The sequence below is a fragment of the Xiphophorus hellerii genome, chromosome 18, assembly GCF_003331165.1.
Source record: "Xiphophorus hellerii strain 12219 chromosome 18, Xiphophorus_hellerii-4.1, whole genome shotgun sequence".
Taxonomy (NCBI): domain Eukaryota; kingdom Metazoa; phylum Chordata; class Actinopteri; order Cyprinodontiformes; family Poeciliidae; genus Xiphophorus; species Xiphophorus hellerii.
In genome coordinates, this window is record NC_045689.1 from 32756909 (window position 1) to 32774544 (window position 17636).

General features: G+C 39.2%; 1 protein-coding gene across 1 annotated transcript in view; it reads left to right on the forward strand.

The window, feature by feature from the left end:
* Positions 1-17636, forward strand: part of bcas3 (BCAS3 microtubule associated cell migration factor) — a 351457-nt gene that overhangs the window by 139430 nt on the left and 194391 nt on the right. The window contains exons 21-23 of the mRNA XM_032590298.1: positions 276-376; positions 3449-3645; positions 5089-5186. Coding sequence (XP_032446189.1) covers positions 276-376; positions 3449-3645; positions 5089-5186 — 396 coding nt within the window. The remainder of the gene's footprint in view (positions 1-275; positions 377-3448; positions 3646-5088; positions 5187-17636) is intronic.

Genomic DNA, 17636 nt, shown 5'->3' on the forward strand with positions numbered 1-17636 from the left:
TTTTTCTTAATGTTAATATGACTATAAGGCAGTGTTTCTCAGTTATTTTCTATCATGCTCCCACTTGGATCACACATTTTTTAACATCCCTCCCCAGTACTTCTCCCCAGGTTGAATTGAAATACTATTGTGAATATGATAATATTTAATAATTTATCTGTACTAATCCCTCAACCCCAGCAACTTATGTCAAAAGGTAGCACTAAAAGGAAACATGTTTTTTTCACCTGTTTATGCATGTTTTAATTTCTCTTCTTCTTCTTCTTCTTCTTCAGGGATTCCTCCCAGCAGCCCGGGTCCAATCACACGTCATGAGTCATCCGACAGCTTGGCATCAGACCACAGTGGCCAAGACGATGAAGAATGGCTCTCTCAGGTAAGGTTTTTGCCTCACCCAGCAACGCCCTGTAAGGGTTGAACAAGCAGACAGCTCCATCACGTCCCACACAGTAACATGTCAGGTACAACATGGTTCTCCTGTATTTAGCTCTCAGGGACATACACTATCTGTTCCTTCTCCCGCTGAGGATGAGGAACTTGAAGAATTCGAGCTACATGGAGTTCCTTAGATTTTAAAGGAAGAACTTTATACTGCATGTAAAAGAACATGCCTTACTTTTCATTTTAACTTTATACAACTTCATACTAAACTTTAAAGCTATGTCAGTGAAAATCTTGTAGGAAGATGTATTCAGCATCATCTATTTTTACCTTAATATGTTTTAATTAAATGTTTAAATGTTCTTCCTAATATCGTATTCAGAGTAGTTCCAAAAATCCTAAAGAATACATCAACCAGTTCCCAATTTTTTCCCAAAGGCCTGAGAAATCTGGCACATTCACCCTGGTCTTTTCAGCTTGGTTAACTCTCACAGGCCTTGTCGCTCATGTCGGCAGGTAACCCACTACATTTTCACCATCAATAATTCCAATGCATGCATAATTGATTGGCTAAAATGCAAGCCACTTAGCTTGCGTAGACTCTGGTTTATATCTGCTATGATAGTTTGCCAGGAGCAGAACTATCCATTGCCCTAGCCTGTATTTGAGCAACTTCCTGTCAGAGTAGCTGTAGGCCTGCATGCATCAGTGGTGGAAGATATTATGGTACAAGTCTTTTTACCCTTGCATGTTTCCAGGGTTACTTGTTAAAACCTTTTGTGGATGCTTAGAGACTGTCGGTGAATTAAGGATGAACAGAGTAAACTAGCTGTGCTCCTGTCCCTCGAGAATATCTGGACAGACTTGAAGTTAGCGGACACAACGGCTTTGTGGATTGAGAAATGCTAAATACACGTACAATGTAATGGATTAGAGGCTAAGTACTGTTTCATTTCATTACATCATATCAGTGGTCTTCATTAGATTATCAGTGGGCATTTCCGCATTTGGTTGGGATTTAGGATTGATCAGCCGTCCCCTAATGGAATGTGAGGTTTGTGACCCTCAGTGTGAGTGCCTCAGCAGGCTGCTGTGTGGAGCCTTTTCCTGCCCATCATTGTCAGTTGCTCTTAAGTTGGCTGTCAGTAGACAACAAAACCTTCTGTCCTGACAGAGTCCATCAGGGGTCGTTATTTATTATCTGTCAGTTCTAATGCGATGGGGAGGGGTAGACATACAGCACATTACAACGACTGAAGTTGGAATGTGTTCTGTTTAACAAAACACAGTTTTAGGCCAGTGACTCATTTCCATGAACAGCATATTGAATACATACTGTTAAGCCACAACATCGTGAAAATTGACAGATAAAGTTACTCATAATTCATAATATCCACTTAAAGAAATATCCTTCTGTCCTGGAAACGCTCAAGCTTGTTCAAGCTTTCGCCATGAACACAAGAATTTTGTGGATCCAAATTGCTTCAGCGTTGGATTTAAGTGCCAAACAATGTCTAAATGTGTAAAGTATCATTTTTACTTTATTATAATGTCCTCTAGAGCCTGCATTAAGCAAAAAATTATGTTAGTGAGTGAAATAAATTAGGCAGAAAGTGAACATTGTTCTGATCATAACCAGAACCAGGAATGAGAGTTAAGACATGAGATGGATAGCATTGGCAAGACAAAGGGGCAAGATCATCTCTAAAACTGCAGCATTTGTTGGATCGACCAAGAAAAGAACAGTAGTGAATCAGTGACAGGGTCCCAAGTGGTCTAGGTCACTGAAATACATAGCAAACAAAATGTGCTTAAAGGGGAAGAAATCCAATTGTAGCTTAAATTACTGCAGATGTTTGTTATGTTAGAAAGGTTCAGCTTGATGGCAGATACCACAGCTCTCCTTCAAGGTGTTTCCATGTTTAGGCCTGACCAGATCACTGTTAGGCACGCCATCATAATGCTGTGGTTAATGTATGCTTTGAATGACTTATGCATTTGATTCTCTTTATAAAAACAGTGTTTTTCAGGGACACTGTGTGTCCGACTATGAGGTATTTTCTCAATATTGAAGCACAAAATTAGACTGCCCAAATAGTCTAAAACCCAGGAAGACGATCGGCTCTGGAAGCTTCTGTTGACTGCTTTGTTTTATAGGATTTGATCGCAATTTTAGTTTTAAAGTTTTAAATATTAATACTTAGGACAAAGCATTTTAAAGCATCACAAATGGCAAAGAATATAGTGTGCTATTAAATAGATGCAATAGTTTTTAGTTTTATTAAACATAGAGTTTAGGGCTGCAACTAGTGGTTATTTTAGTAACCAGTTACTCTTATTATTTTGACAGTTGGAAAAGACAGAAAAGAAAATTGGCATATTTTGCAGATTGTTCATTAAACCACTTTATTTACCAATTTGTTTTATACAACATTTTATTTATATGATATTTGGAAAGTCACTAAAAATTAACAAACAACTACATTCTTTTAAAAAAGTAAATAAACATTATTGTCTATAAACAATAACAGCCTTCCTTTACTGAACTGTTAATCATTTGTAGTTGCATCCACCTGCAACTACAAACAATCCTTCTAAGATCAACATATGAAAAGTTCAGGCCTTTCTTCTTGACTTAAGATTGATTGATTGATTGATTGATTGATTGATTGATTGATTGATTGATTGATTGATTGATTTGTGTGGGTTGAACATATTTACAGACAGGCTTTTTTGCTCTCAAATAAAAAAGGTATATATTGTTTGAACAATTTTGGCTGAAATAATGCTCAATAGTGTGTTGTTCTTCATCACATTGTATTTTTAGAGCCTACATATTCCAATTAATGATTATTCAATTATTAAATTAGTTAACAATTATTTAAGCAATTAACATATCACAATAAATCTGATTAATTATTTCAGCCCTAATAGAGTTTGCTCTTAGTTGCACTGAGAATTTTTTATGGATAATCCACAGTTTCTCAGCAGTTCTGGCCAGTGTGCTGTGCAGCGAAGGGTCTGATGTGATGTAAAGATTATGATATCACCTCTCTGATATTCACAGGTGGAGATAGTGACCCATACTGGCCCCCACCGTCGCCTGTGGATGGGCCCCCAGTTCCAGTTCAAGACGATTCACCCATCAGGTCAGACCACAGTCATCTCCTCATCATCCTCAGTGCTCCAGTCCCACGGCCCCTCCGATGTACAGCAGCCACTTTTGGACTTTGACACAGATGACCTGGATCTACGCAGTCTTCGGTATATTAAAACCACTGAGCATGTTTTGTAAAGGTGTAATGGTAGAAATTGCTCACAACACAACATGAAACACAATGTTGTTTCTAACCCAATGGGCTGCAATGCCATTTTAACAGTATTTTAGCAGAAGATAAAAATCCCTTATTTCTTTTGGTTTTCACAAATACATTGAAGGTTTCAGAAGGGCTCTGTAATCTGTGTGGAACATTTTAGTCCAGATAGGACCAGTTCTCCTGCTTGTCTTGATCGAACACAGTTCTAATGGTAAAACAGGATTAAAATGCATTTTCTATTACATTTTTGCATCTTATTTAAAGGTTTCTTAAATCTTTAAGTGGGTTATAAATAATCTTTTTCTAATGTAGAATTAATCAGCAAAGTTGGACCATTCCAGGTACTTCAGTTTGAACTGCAGATGATCAAAAACAGTCTCAATTAGTGAAAAATCCTTTACTGTGGAGCTGAAGTGAAACTGCTGATCACTAACTTCAGTTCTGCTAGATATGCCACTGCTGAAAATTATTCAAAACTTGTTAATTTTGAGAACAAGAGAAATCTTCAAGAATGGTCAGACAGACATTTAGTCTAATCTGTGAAAAAACAGAAGGCAACAAAAACTACTTCATTTAATTCTTCAACTGAGTTCCTTGATCACGAGCTGCTTTTAAACAATAATAAATGAAACATTTACCAAAATAAATGATGTGTATTGATGATTTTGATGATGCCACTCAACAAAATATAATGTCTGGTTCTGGTTTCTCAGTTGGCGACTGTATGTTGTTTTTATAATGAGGTTTTATTTTTGTGTTTTTATGATGTAAAGCACTTTGAACTGCCTTGTTGCTGAAATGTGCAATAAAATAAAAAACCTGACTGAATGATAATAATTGTCTCCAATAAAGCTGGAAGAATGAAGTCAAGCTTTCAACACTGATCTCATGATCCAGGGCGTGTAATGATAAAATAATAAATCATCTTTCTGCTCCAGATGAAGTCGTATGCTAACACCAACTGGGTAACAGACGTCATCTAATATTGTAATGTTTTAATATCACAGGATATAGCATTACATCTCTAATGAGGACAAACTTCATCAGTAATTAACATATGTTGATTAATCAATTAATTAACATTGTTTAATCAAGCAAACAATCAAGTTTATTTAATTTCAACAATAAAGTGTTCAAAGTTCGAAGTGCTTGACATCATAAAAACACAAAAATCAAAGTTCTACACCAAAGAGCTACACCAGGAATATTTCGAAGATTAAAAAAAAGATAATTCAGGAGAAGCATTTTAATTTCACATCATAGCACTTGAGCTTGAAGAAGAAACTGTCATCTCAAACTAAAGAATAATGCTTTAAACACATCTGTATAAAAATGAGTAGCTTAATGTCAGACATGTTGTATATGTAATGCTATGAACGTTTTTGTTCAGAATCCAGCCAGTACGCTCTGAGCCAGTCAGCATGCCCGGTTCATCTCGGCTGCTGACCGACCGCAGAGGACAAACCAACATCATGGATGCCGGCTCAGGTAGGAGGCTTCCTGTCTTTTCTGGTCCGGGGTCCATCATTTGTTTTTCAGTTTGGTTCCGCTCCTTCCTGGTTTACTGTGGTTGGTTCCATCTAGGCTTACATCTTGTATCACCTTCATTTTGTTTCACACCTGTTTATCCCGTTGCTCACATCAGACAGTAGATGCTGTCAGAGTTGTTGTGATGAAAGATTGAGACTGCAGACTTTGTCTGGTGAAAATGAACACATTTTAATCAACACGAGTCTCATAATAATTGATCATGCTACACAATTTTTTGGAATCTGTCCAGAGGCAACATTGTATATACAAAGCTAAATAGGTACATTCAAATGTAAAGTTTCTTATCAATTTGTAGTCATTAGCAAGTTTTTGGATCAATACTTTTTCTCGTCTTCACACACATGAAAGAGTTGGTGTAAATCAGCTGCTTGGAAGAATGCACTGATTGTCTTTATGGGGTCTTGTCTTAGTTTTCCATAAGCCTATTGTTAGCCTGTTTACATATTATGTCCTAAATCAGAACATAAAAACTATCTGATTCACCACTAAAATCATACCTAGTGATTGTAGGTAGGTATAGATGAGGAAAATCTTTCCTCCTTTAGTATCACTTCCATCCAATAAGCTCCACAGCACTTGATAGATTGACCTGTCTGTGACTCCTCCAAAGATAAATTTTGTCATTGTGAACATACTGCTTGCTATTTACCTAAGCTGATCATAAAACTTTTTAGATGACCAATTTCTGACGTGACTTAGAAATCTTTAGATTTAAGGAGCCAAAATAATTCAAATCTCATGACATAATTCCTTTCTTACTCACTGTTTTACATATTTGTATATACAGGAAATTGATTAGTAAAGTATTTTCTAAGTTAAATGTCAACATTTGGACAACATGCAAAGGATCTGTATTATATATGTCAATCAACTACACAGCAAATGTCATTATAGCTCTACAGACCCGTTGCAGCGTGACGTCACACACGCAAGACCCCGCCCCCAGCTTCCTGCTGGAGGGCAAAAAACTGCTGGTGACGATGACTACTGTTAGATTTAGCTGTCAAATTGTTAACGTTCTAAATCTTAAATGTATGTATGCATTAAATAGATAGATAGATAGATAGATAGATAGATAGATAGATAGATAGATAGATAGATAGATAGATAGATAGATAGATAGAAACTCAGGGAAATGTTATATATAATTGTACATACAAAAGTAAAAGAGAGGCTGTGCTTTGCGATTAGTTATCAACACTACGACTATTACATAACAAGGACAGGAAATGTTTTAATTTTTTTTAAAAGTAGCCGGACAGGCTGTAGGTCAGTTATTTTAGCCTGACTTTGACAACCTTAACATGTAGCTGTGATGTTAAATTCAATGTGTTTCCTGCAGTTGAAAAAAAAAAGGTGACCTACACCAACTCTCTGATACGTCATCAGTTGAGCAGGTGTTTAAATTAGATCATTTGACGCAGTGATTCCTTATTAATAATTGCAAAATAAATATCAAGCCTAAAAACACAATAATCTAACGGACTGAATGTTCTGTTGTTTGTGTGGGAAATGTTTCCGTGTTTTCTGGTGTTTATGTTTAGTGGCATGGTTGTCAGTCAGTTGCTATAGCAACAAGTTTGTGTAGCTTAGCCAACACATAGAGTGAGAAAACAGAACACGAGTGATTTTGAGTTCAACATTTTTTCTGCATTATTTTTTCCTTTGCTGTGGCGCACTGTACCAAATTAATAATACTTACATCTCCAGGTTTCATTTCATTAACGGAACTGTTCTCCCGCGGCAGCGCCTCTATGGATGGCATGTAAAAAATAGTCTTCTTGCTCTCCACCATTGTGCGCATGCGGAAAATTACAGATGTAAACAACGTGCAACGGGTCTATACTGAAAGCTAAAAAGACATTGAAGTCATACTATTATGCAACACTCGACAGAAAATGACTACTCGTATGGAGAAATGGATATTCTTATAAAAAAAGAAAATATACAGTAATCTGAATTTTGTGATATATTTCCATTCTGATTTCTCTTTAAGAACTGTTCAGGGCTGAATAATTTGTCCAGCCCTGATTCCATGTTTGTTCAATAAATATGTATATTAAAATCCAACATGATATCACACCATGCATCGGTACAGTTTACTGAAAAACTGTTTTTTAATTATTTAAAGCAAAAGCAAAATTTTTAGTGGTTGAAGTTAACCTCTTGAATTAGCGATTAGTTCACTTAGCATTACTAACTGCAAACACGAGTCTCTATAGGTATTCCCTGCAGAATGCAGACTCTTATCTCTTATCTCACAATTGTTTGACATGGTTGATGACAGGTAGAAGGTGAAAGCAACAAAGCAGAGCAACTTTGTTGTAGTTTGCACAACCTCCATGGTATCTACTGAAGTCAGCTCCTGGTCAGTTCCTGCCTTCATCAGTTGGACAAGTCAAATCCAAGGCAGGCTCTCAAACAACCCCTCTTTGACCAGAACCAGTCAAGTCTAAAACAACCATAGCTTCTGTGAATTGTGGAAGAAACAAAGTGAGCAGATATCTGCTGGGTCTAGCAGCAGAATGAAAGCCAACATGCCTCCATAGATAATACAGTGTCATCTTAAAGCTTTTGTATTTCCTCTGACTTCATGTTTAAATGCCTCTCTGATTCTGAAGGTCTTCTTCCTTTAGAAGAACCAGACGATTCCTCTGAATTGAGCCAACTCTTGTTTTGCAAACACCAAAACCTTCTTTTGAGATTGTATCACGCACAGTGAGGAATACAAGCTAATATTTTCCTACTTATATCCCGTCATGCCAGAGTTATGAACAAAATTTACTTGAAGGCCAGAATCTGTCAGCAGACAGTACAGGTACCAGACAAACATCAGCCATGTTTTAGTTCCTGTATTTAGTTTACTTTATCATTAGCTTTTGAGTTTCACACCTTCTCTCATATTTGCATTTTGCATTTTAATTGAGATGGGTTTTTTTGTTACTCTGTCATTACTTTTAATGTGCAAAAAGAAGCTTTGAGTTAAAACATAAATGCTGTCTAATCGGAAGATGATCAAGATCTCCCTTCTGCTCCCAAAATATAATGCTTGACTTGACAGAGAGTGTTCTTCATGTATATGCACAATGATCACTATTTAGTGGCAAAGGAGTTATCACCTATTGCGTGACATTGTAACCCGTTGTCTGGCGTGTCAGGGCGACAGAGGAGTGCCTGTGGCGTCTGTGCTTTTATCTGCTGTCCTGTCACAGATGCTTCTTTCATCTGATTTGGCCTCATGCTGACACAGAGCTACTACTGGTTTCTTCCCCCAGGTGTCAAAAATACTGAGAGCCTGTGTCACAAATAGGTGTGTCACAAATAGTTGGACGTCAGATAGTGTCTTTTGTCCTGCACCACTGCCTGTCTTTCAAAAGTTGGAAGTGTTTGTGGCAGATTTCTTTGAGATCAGAATCTTCTCAGAAGACTGATGACAGCAGATTTAAGGCCTCACTGGAAATGCTAGATGTGAGCTTTTGAGAAGGAGAAGACCTTTTTACCACAGCCACCTGTCACTGTGACCCTTCCAGATCCTAAGCCAGCTCTACTGTTATTCTTCCACCTCCATGTGCCTCATTTCATCCTCTGAGAATCATATCTGTGGATTTTCTGTCTCCAGTCAGTGACAGAGGCAGGCCGAGGGATGGAGGTGATGCTTATCGCTGTTCGCGCGTGTGTGCGTGTGTGTAAATGTGTGTGAGACTGTGTGAAGGGAGGCTTCTGTGTTGTGTCCTGCCTCTGCCATGGCGCCGTCTCTTATCACACCACACATCTCTTTTGTCTCACCCCTTGAAGAAGCTGCCTGTGTGTGGCATACCGGCAGCAGTTTGCACTAATGCTTGCTCCAGCTCCAGCTCTTCCAATCACATACTGGCTAATTCGAGTTCATTAAGAGTGGATCACTCATATTCAACTCTTTATTAGCTTTAGAACATCTTTGAGCACATTGCTAAACTTTCGCCTCAGCACACTGTGTGTGTTTAGGTGATGCTAACTGCAGTGTTACAGTCTCTGTGGAGAAATGTTGTTCAACTCCATTACCATTTGGTTCTATTTATAACTTTAGTATCATGTCAACTCATCAAAGTTTAATTTACTAGTACAGGACAGTATGGAGCCTGTTTGCTTTGATCAGAATCAGCAATCTATTTGTCAATAGAGACATTTTTACCCTTACAAAATGTGTTTAATACAGCCAAACCAAACCTACCCTTTAAAAATGCATTAGTTTATTAAGAAAAATACAATAAAATGACAGTTCATGAATAAATATATGAATATTTATTTAATACATGTAGGTTAATTAATTAAACCTTGTAGGTAACCAGTCAGAGCCAGGAGGAGGATCTTAGCTCTGTCAATAAACCTTGTGTGCTGATAGTGTTAATGGCAGAGAAACAAGTTACCACTAAAGGAAAACTGTTTATCCACCGTCACTATTGACCTTGCTCAGGCTTGTATGCTTTGCATTGCATAGCAGAGAGAAAAGGATACACTGTGAGCAGCGCATACACAAGGTTGAGTGACGGCGCTAAGACACCAACTTTAAAAGGAAGTGAAAACATTTTCTTAAAAAAAGTCATATTTACACATTCTAAACCTACACATGTAGCCATGTACACATTTACTCTAAATAAAAACATTAAAAAAGTTACTGAACATCAGCAGAATGATGTGTTTGTATCAATATTACAGTCTGAGTTACAGAAATATGATATATGGTGCTGCTCCTTAACCCAAAAACTAAATGAAATATACTTAAATATGGGTGAAAACATCAGTTGTGTGTGTTTTTTTAAAAAATCTGTCTATATTTAGACAAAAAGTTGAAATTTGAAAGAAATTACACACTACATCTAATGGATGGAGATCAATATTTCCTGTTCTCAGGTATATCCAATGTTTAAAGGTAGCGAGGTCTGGGATTAAACTTTTAATCAGCTAGTCCTCTTTACTACATGATTCTCAGCAACACAGCTTCTCTGCAGATTTATAAACAGCAGTGTGTGTGTAGTTTATTCATTTAGTGACAATTCATGTCGTCTCAAGACACACACAGGGCACCATACAGTTAGATTGAATCCAATTTGGTCCAAATTGAATTCATACCAATCCAGTTTACTACTTCACCATCCAGCCTTATAGTCAGATTTAGATCCAATTAAATACAACCCAAATCTATCTGGATCACAGTGATGATGTAGTATTCAGATCTGTTCTGTTACTTAGTAAGTCACTTTCAGGAGTGTTTTATTTAGCATTTCACAACTGGTTTAAAATATTACTCCCTACAATAAGAACCTGTTCTCTGCTTCAGAATACACTGGCATGTCCACACAGTCATGTATGTTAAGCACATTTGGAGATTTCAAAGTCTCTGGCAGACTCTGGTTTGTTTGTGTGAGAAGCTACAACCCTGCTGTCCCCCTCACAGTGACTCACTTACAGTCAGTCAGTCTCCCCAGTGTCTGCTCCCATCTTATCTCAGCCCATACACTATGCTTATCTCTGCCTTCCCCGAGGTGACGGGATGCCGTCTGCATGGGACACACACACACTCACCCCGACTGAGCTGTGCAGAGCTTCCAGTCCTGACTTTTTTTGACTCAGCATTTCTTTCCTTATGTAGTGTGCAGGAGGATCATCAATGCCACAGTGTTACCTTCCCCTGGCCGCAATAAACCGGATCAGTGTAAAGCTGCTATCTATGCCCACCATCTCTAGCCACTAAGTCTTGCTGTGGGGTGTGTGATTGTGTGTCTGTGCGTGTTTAGAGGCAACTTCAATCAAAGCTAGACTACACAGGGACATTCTATGGCCTGGCTGTTCGTATCAAGGATGGAAAGAAAAGGAGACAGACCCGAAGGAGAGATAACACAGCAAGACTGAATGAAAGAGTATTTAATCTTATTCCTCTACTTGTGTGTACGCACGCACATTTAAATCCCACCTTCACACTGCTGCTGTTGTGTTTTGACTCTGTAAGACACCCCGGCCTTGACAACGTGAAATCCCCCGTCTGAAGCGTCAGCCATTTTGTTATTGTTTTTGTTGTTGTTGTTTTGCACTTTCAGTGTTTCTTTGTCATTGCGTTTCTTCCTTGCTGTTTGGCTCCATCTGCAAGTGTGTGTGAGTGTGTGTGTGAGTTATCTGTGTGGTTAAATCAGTGATAGTGTGTTAGCTGGCATCAGAGCAGAGCAGGCGGGGCGAGATGAAGCCAGCTTATCTCACAACTCTCAGGACACTTCAGAGACCTCAGTGCTGGGTTGGGTTGTGCATGTGTGTTTGCTCATCAGGTTATAACTCATCATATTATAAATACACTCTTCACTAAGCAAAATAGATTTAGTTTTTAATCTAAATGTTAGAAATTCTACATAAACACAACAGTTTTATTGACAGTATTAACTGAATAGATAGAGTAAAAATGGCTCCACTTAAGAAGCTAATGCAGGTATGTTGTGAATGTCCTCTGCATATGTAGACACACGTATGCTCATGCTGTATCTTCTCCCTGGAGTAACGGGTCTAGTGAGTGTCAGTCCATTAGCAACATCCTGTGAAGCAGTCAGCTGATCGGTGTGTGATCAGCAGCTAACAGCCATTAGCTTCATCCCCCCACATCACTGCTCACTTCCCAGCACTGTGCTTGAGTTCCTCAGTGTCAGCTGCCGGCATCAGCTTCTCATTCACACAGATCATGTGATGATATATTGTTACACTGAAAAAATTCTATGTTCAGCACTGTCTTAATGTTAGGACCCTGAGAGTATCATGGAAGACAATATTTAGTTTTACTGCAAAACAACTGGTGAATATTTGGGTTTCCTGTTCATAATTGGAGTTATGTTCCACAGAAAAATAGGTAAATCGTCCATTGCTGAGTAGGTGGGATCCACCTTCCTGTTTCCAATGTGGATTTTTTTGGGGGGGAGGTAATTTCATTGAAATTTGCAGATATTTGTCTTTGCACAACTCTTTACTTAAATCTGGTCATTGCAAGTTCATTCTTACTGTGTTCGGAATCATTGCCATGGTGATGACTCCATTTCAGCCCAGCACAGGCTTTCCAGATGGCCTCCCATTAACAATACGATGGGATTCCCAAGGAGTTCAGGGCAGACTAGATGACTGTAAGGTGTTTAGATCGTCTGCAAAAACAAGCCCAGATCACCACTCCTCCATTTCCATGCTTAACTACTGACAAACTGTGCTTTAATTTCTGCAAACATCTCTACTTTGCTGTCATTGTTCTGAGGAGTAGAAACTAAACAGTGCTGCTGCTTAGAGAGAATTGGCTTCTTGCAACCCTTCGAAACAAGGCGTATTTGTTCAGACTCTTTATAATCTCCTTGTCATGAACTTTAGCATTTGACATATTGAGGCCTGTGGAGCCTTAGTTGAAGCTGTTGGTGTGTATTCCACTGTTGATCTTGGAGTGAAATTGCTAAGCTAGGTTGTGCAATCCTGTGAAGATTTTCAAGAAGTTGTCACACTTGATAAAGATCACATCTGATTAGCTGCATCCTGTTGCTTCTATCTCTTTTAAATTGCATTAAATAGAAATGGTGTGAAGTTACTGATAGACATTGTAGACCTTTAGGTTTTTAAGTTCTACAGTAGTCTAGTGTAATATGTTTTAGTTGGAAAACATTATATCACTAAATGTATGTCTAAAGGAGCTGATTATTTTCATTTATTGTGCAAAGTCATTGTATTTTCATTTACAACACAACGTATTTCCAGTAAAATATGTATTAAAGTGTTATTAAAATGTATTCATGTTGCTGGTTTGCCAGTGAACTGGCACGGTGGGTTTCAAGTTGTACTTAATTAGAAGTCAGTGAACAGTAGTCATATCCTATGGCCATTCTTTTCTATCAGTGTGTGCATGCCTGCACCTGTTAGCATCAGTAACAAAGTGCCCCCTTGTCCTGGTGACCCACCACCTCCTTACCACTGACGGCACCACCCTGAGGCGAGAAGGGGCTTTCCCCTCTCTTATTGTTCTCAGAGAGAGAGCAGCCAAAAGAACCGTAGAACCGTTAGTGGTCCCACAAAAAGACTAGAATAGATGGTTGTTAAGCCTTGCAACACACATACACTCTCACACACACTTACCATAATGCACATTTTTCCTGGAATCATTGCCTCCTACTTCTTTCCTTCTCTTCATACCTGAGCAGTCATGTAAATGATGAGGCACCTGTGCATAGGTATTCATCTCGTTTTTTCTTTTACTGATACACACACAAACACACACCCACACGCATACACCAGTAACCTATACCCCACAATTACCTTCCAGCCCCATAAAGGGCCCTTGTATTTTTGTCCTGTTCTAGTCACACTGACAACAGTGAGCATATAGGCCAGAAGATGCCATGCCATCTGATCTCTTCCTTAAATACAAATACCCTCATTTCCTGGGAACCCCTCCTCCAACAGTAGACACCTTTGTCACCCTGCTCCCAGCCCCCCAAACCCCATCCATCCTGTCCATCACCTCAGGGTGTGCTTGGTGACCTGCTGGCTGGTGACAGGACAAAACAGCCAGTCATCTGCGCTCCTTTTTGTTTTTGTCATCACCAGCAATTAGGCTACAGGAGACGCTGAACTGTTATCAGGATCAGGAAAAGGAGGGAAAAATGATCTGATGGAAGTATTTTGAAAGACCAATTAAAGAAAAGCTTTGCTGTGAAAGGGAATGGGCCATCCAACTGATTAGTTTAATGTTTATTTCTCAAGCTGCTTTCTCGTCAGAGCTTCTTTGGTGCTGAGTTTGTTTCCTTGGATAGCCAACTTCTTTGTTGACTATGATCTGCGGAAAAAAAAAATAGGTTAGGTCCACTTCCAAGAGAATCCTGGCGCAGTCAGTTTGTTTATGGTCGGAGAGCAAATGGACTGATCAGGGAGCAAAAGAGACAGAGTAACATGAGTTATTGATATATATTTGATCTGAGAAGATTGAAATCCTTTCAAAATGTTTCAGTGTGTTGCTGTCTCTTCCTGCTGCATGCTTAAACGCTGACTAGCTGCCTGCAGTACCTGCTGCTCAGCCTGGGCAGCTTCCAGTCAAACCATCAGCCCAAACCATCAGCTATTGTACCTGCAAGACATTGACTAGGCTGTTTGGTGCAGTATGACTGTTTTGAACTGAACTGAGTGAAAGTAGGCATTAGCTCCCATGAATCAAAACTAGATTTTAGCTAATTCATTAAGTTGAGTTTGCTAGTTTTATGAGCACAAGTAAATCATTAAAGCACAACACAAAAAAACAATGCCACTGACAGCCATCTCTTTCAGAGATTTTATTTGAGTTGGAGTTCTTTAGCCTCATGTAGTCGTCGTTGCTGGAAATGCCTGCCTGATCAGGGTGTGACATGGATTGTTATGAAGGGATGCTGATCAGGTCTTAGTGTTGCTCTCATCTCTCTTTGCATGTGTGTGCGTGTGGGGGTGGGTGTGGGCGTGTGTGTGTGTGTGTGTGTTGGATCACTTTTAATCTGCAAGAGATGGAACGCCCTCCAGCATTAGTGCTGTACAGAGAATGCATGTGTGTCCGTGCATCCGTGTGACGGGGTGTGTGGGCGTGTGTGTGTGTTAACAGAGCCAGAGGGCAGTCAAGACTGAGCAGCTGCTCTTTATAGTGACTGAACGGACACCAATGTGTCAGGCATCTGCCATGCATTCACCCAGCATTCTACCCACTGTCATGTGTGTGTGTTTGTTCATTTCAGTGAAAGTGAGAGAAGATATGTTGGTGTGTCTTATTGTGCCATTTGGTTCATCATTTGTTTTATATTGTAGAATAATTACTTTTACATGAAAATAAAGCTAAGTGTGTCTAGCTAGTGTTTCGGCTGGAACATTGTAGTTTGATTGAGGAAACACCTTATAGACTGACGGTCTCTGCACTCACTTGTTTCAGAGCCGTAGTTTGCCCCAATAAAGGAGGGAGGTGTCTCCATTAATGCCACCCTTTCATTACTGTGACCTCAATTTGTGGTAGGCACATTGCCAAGGTGCCCATCCGTCCGTCTGTTAGAGTCCACCATGACTTTCATTGAACATTGACCTCACACACGCTCCCATCGGCACAAGCAGTATGGAGGCTGAGCTGTTCAGGCTCGCGTGAGCATGCAGGTCTGAAAAAATCAATTCCTCCCATCAGAATGATACCAAAACATGTAACTGAGATAAGTCCTGATTTCTTACGGTCAGAGAATTTCTGTTTTTGAATTTTAAAGTTGGACCTGACGACTATTAGAGAATGGCATTTCTAGCTAAAATACTAATTTAAAAAAAATGTTGTGCTATTATATTCTTATTTTTATTTTATTCTGTACTATTTCAGTACAACAGCAAGCTGCATGTTGTTAAAATTTGGTTACAGGACACAGATGTGATCATTTGTCACATTTTCCTCAATGACAGACTACCTTACAAATCTGAAGCAACTTAAAAATTTTTTATAAAGCATATTTGAAAAAAAATGTTGCCAAAACGCTAAAGTGCTGTACATACTGATAAAAAAAATACATAAAATAAAAGTAAAACAAAACACAATTCATTATGATCAATGGAAGATATGGTTTAAACTTCCTTCTTCTCTGACAGTTCACTGGTCCTGCTCTGTATCCATGAAGCTTCCTCAACTCCTCTGGGTTTGGGGTCATAGTTCAGGTATCATCTGAGCTTTTGAGATGTTAATCTAAGAAAACAACAACAAAAATTAAAAAATGAAATAAAAAACCCACCTTGCTGCAACAATTGTGCATTGTACCTTTTCAAAATAAAATAAAAGCAAAAAATCATTCTACCTTGACTTCATAAAAAAATCAGACAGAATAATTGCCCAAAAAAGCAGTGCCTCAAATAAACAAGTTCAGAAAAATAACAAATCAGAGCTAACATAGCAGAGCTACTCCAGCAGTCTACAGAAATAGACTAATACTCTGATACATTCCAACAGTAGACTTTTATTTTTTTTAACTGGCAGAAGCATCAATGCATTACAGTCTGACAGAAACAAACTCAGCAAGTTGAAATGAAAAAAAAGAATTTTAGTTTGAACAGCCCAATGTTGTATGTTGGAAATAATATTTAAAGCTTTGAAAATCGGTGCCCATCCCAAATGACCAACTGCCTTTCTGACCAGTTTGCAGAATGAAGATATGAGTGAAGATATTTCTACACAGTGGAGAGAGGCTGGAGGTGGAGCTGCAGATGGCTGCTGTTCCACTGAGAATATGTTCTTACATAGTTGATTGGAACCTGTCTTCAGAGCAAAGTTAAATGTCTGGAACTTTGAAATTTTCTAAACAATTCTCACTCCATCTGAAATCAGTTGGGACAAACACAATAGATCGTCATCAAGAGTGATACATCTTTCTTTTTCACTTTCTCTGCCTTCCATCTGTTCCCGTTTCTCTTCCCTTCTTTCCAGCTCTCCCTCTCTCTGCCTCCCTCTTGCCTTCTCTCTCTGACAGTAACCTTCCCTGACAGTGTCTCCATGCTGTCGCGCACAAATCCACCTCTGAGAGGTGTTAAAGCTCTTCCACACTCAGACGTTCACTCACACACATACACACGCCGTCACTCTGGATCCCGTAAGGTATCGATCTCACGTCCCGTTTGCTCTAATGGGATTTTTTACACCTAAGCATCAGAAACTCCTAATGCATCACACCGCATCTGATGTGGTGAGGCGCTCTCTTTTCCAAGCAGGCACAGTTTCATGCTGAGGGATAATTATGGCGTGGATGAGCGTTGCTGGCAAGTGTGGTAAAAAATGAATGCAGAACAGAAGAGGAGGATGCACTCAACAGCATATGCATAAGGCTCCCTGAGCATCTGACTCATGTCACAGATGTTCAGACAGTCTTTACTCATTCACACACACACACACACACACACCCCCACACACACACACACACACCCACCCCCACGCACACACACACACACACACACACCCACACACCCACACACACACACACACACCCTCACACACACGAACATCCTGCCTAGTGTTTCTCAGTATATGCTGCTTTTTACATCCCTAACACATCAGGGAACCTCCAAGCTCTGAGGTTCCCTGATGTGTTAGATGAAGAAAAACATGGAGCTTTTTTCCTGTTTGGAAGTCATATTTATGAGATTTCCTTTTCTGGAAAAACCACACGTATCACAGTTAGCATGGAGCCAAAACCAGCTGCTAACATATCTTTACCTTCTATCCCTCCCTCCTCATCTATGTCTGGGTTTCAGCAGGAACTTTGCCTTCCACCTACTGTACTTTCCAAGTACCTCCATGTTAGGTCAAAGTGGACATATCAAGCTTTTAATTCCTTCCTTTTCCCATTTAAATGATTCAGTTGTGGTTTG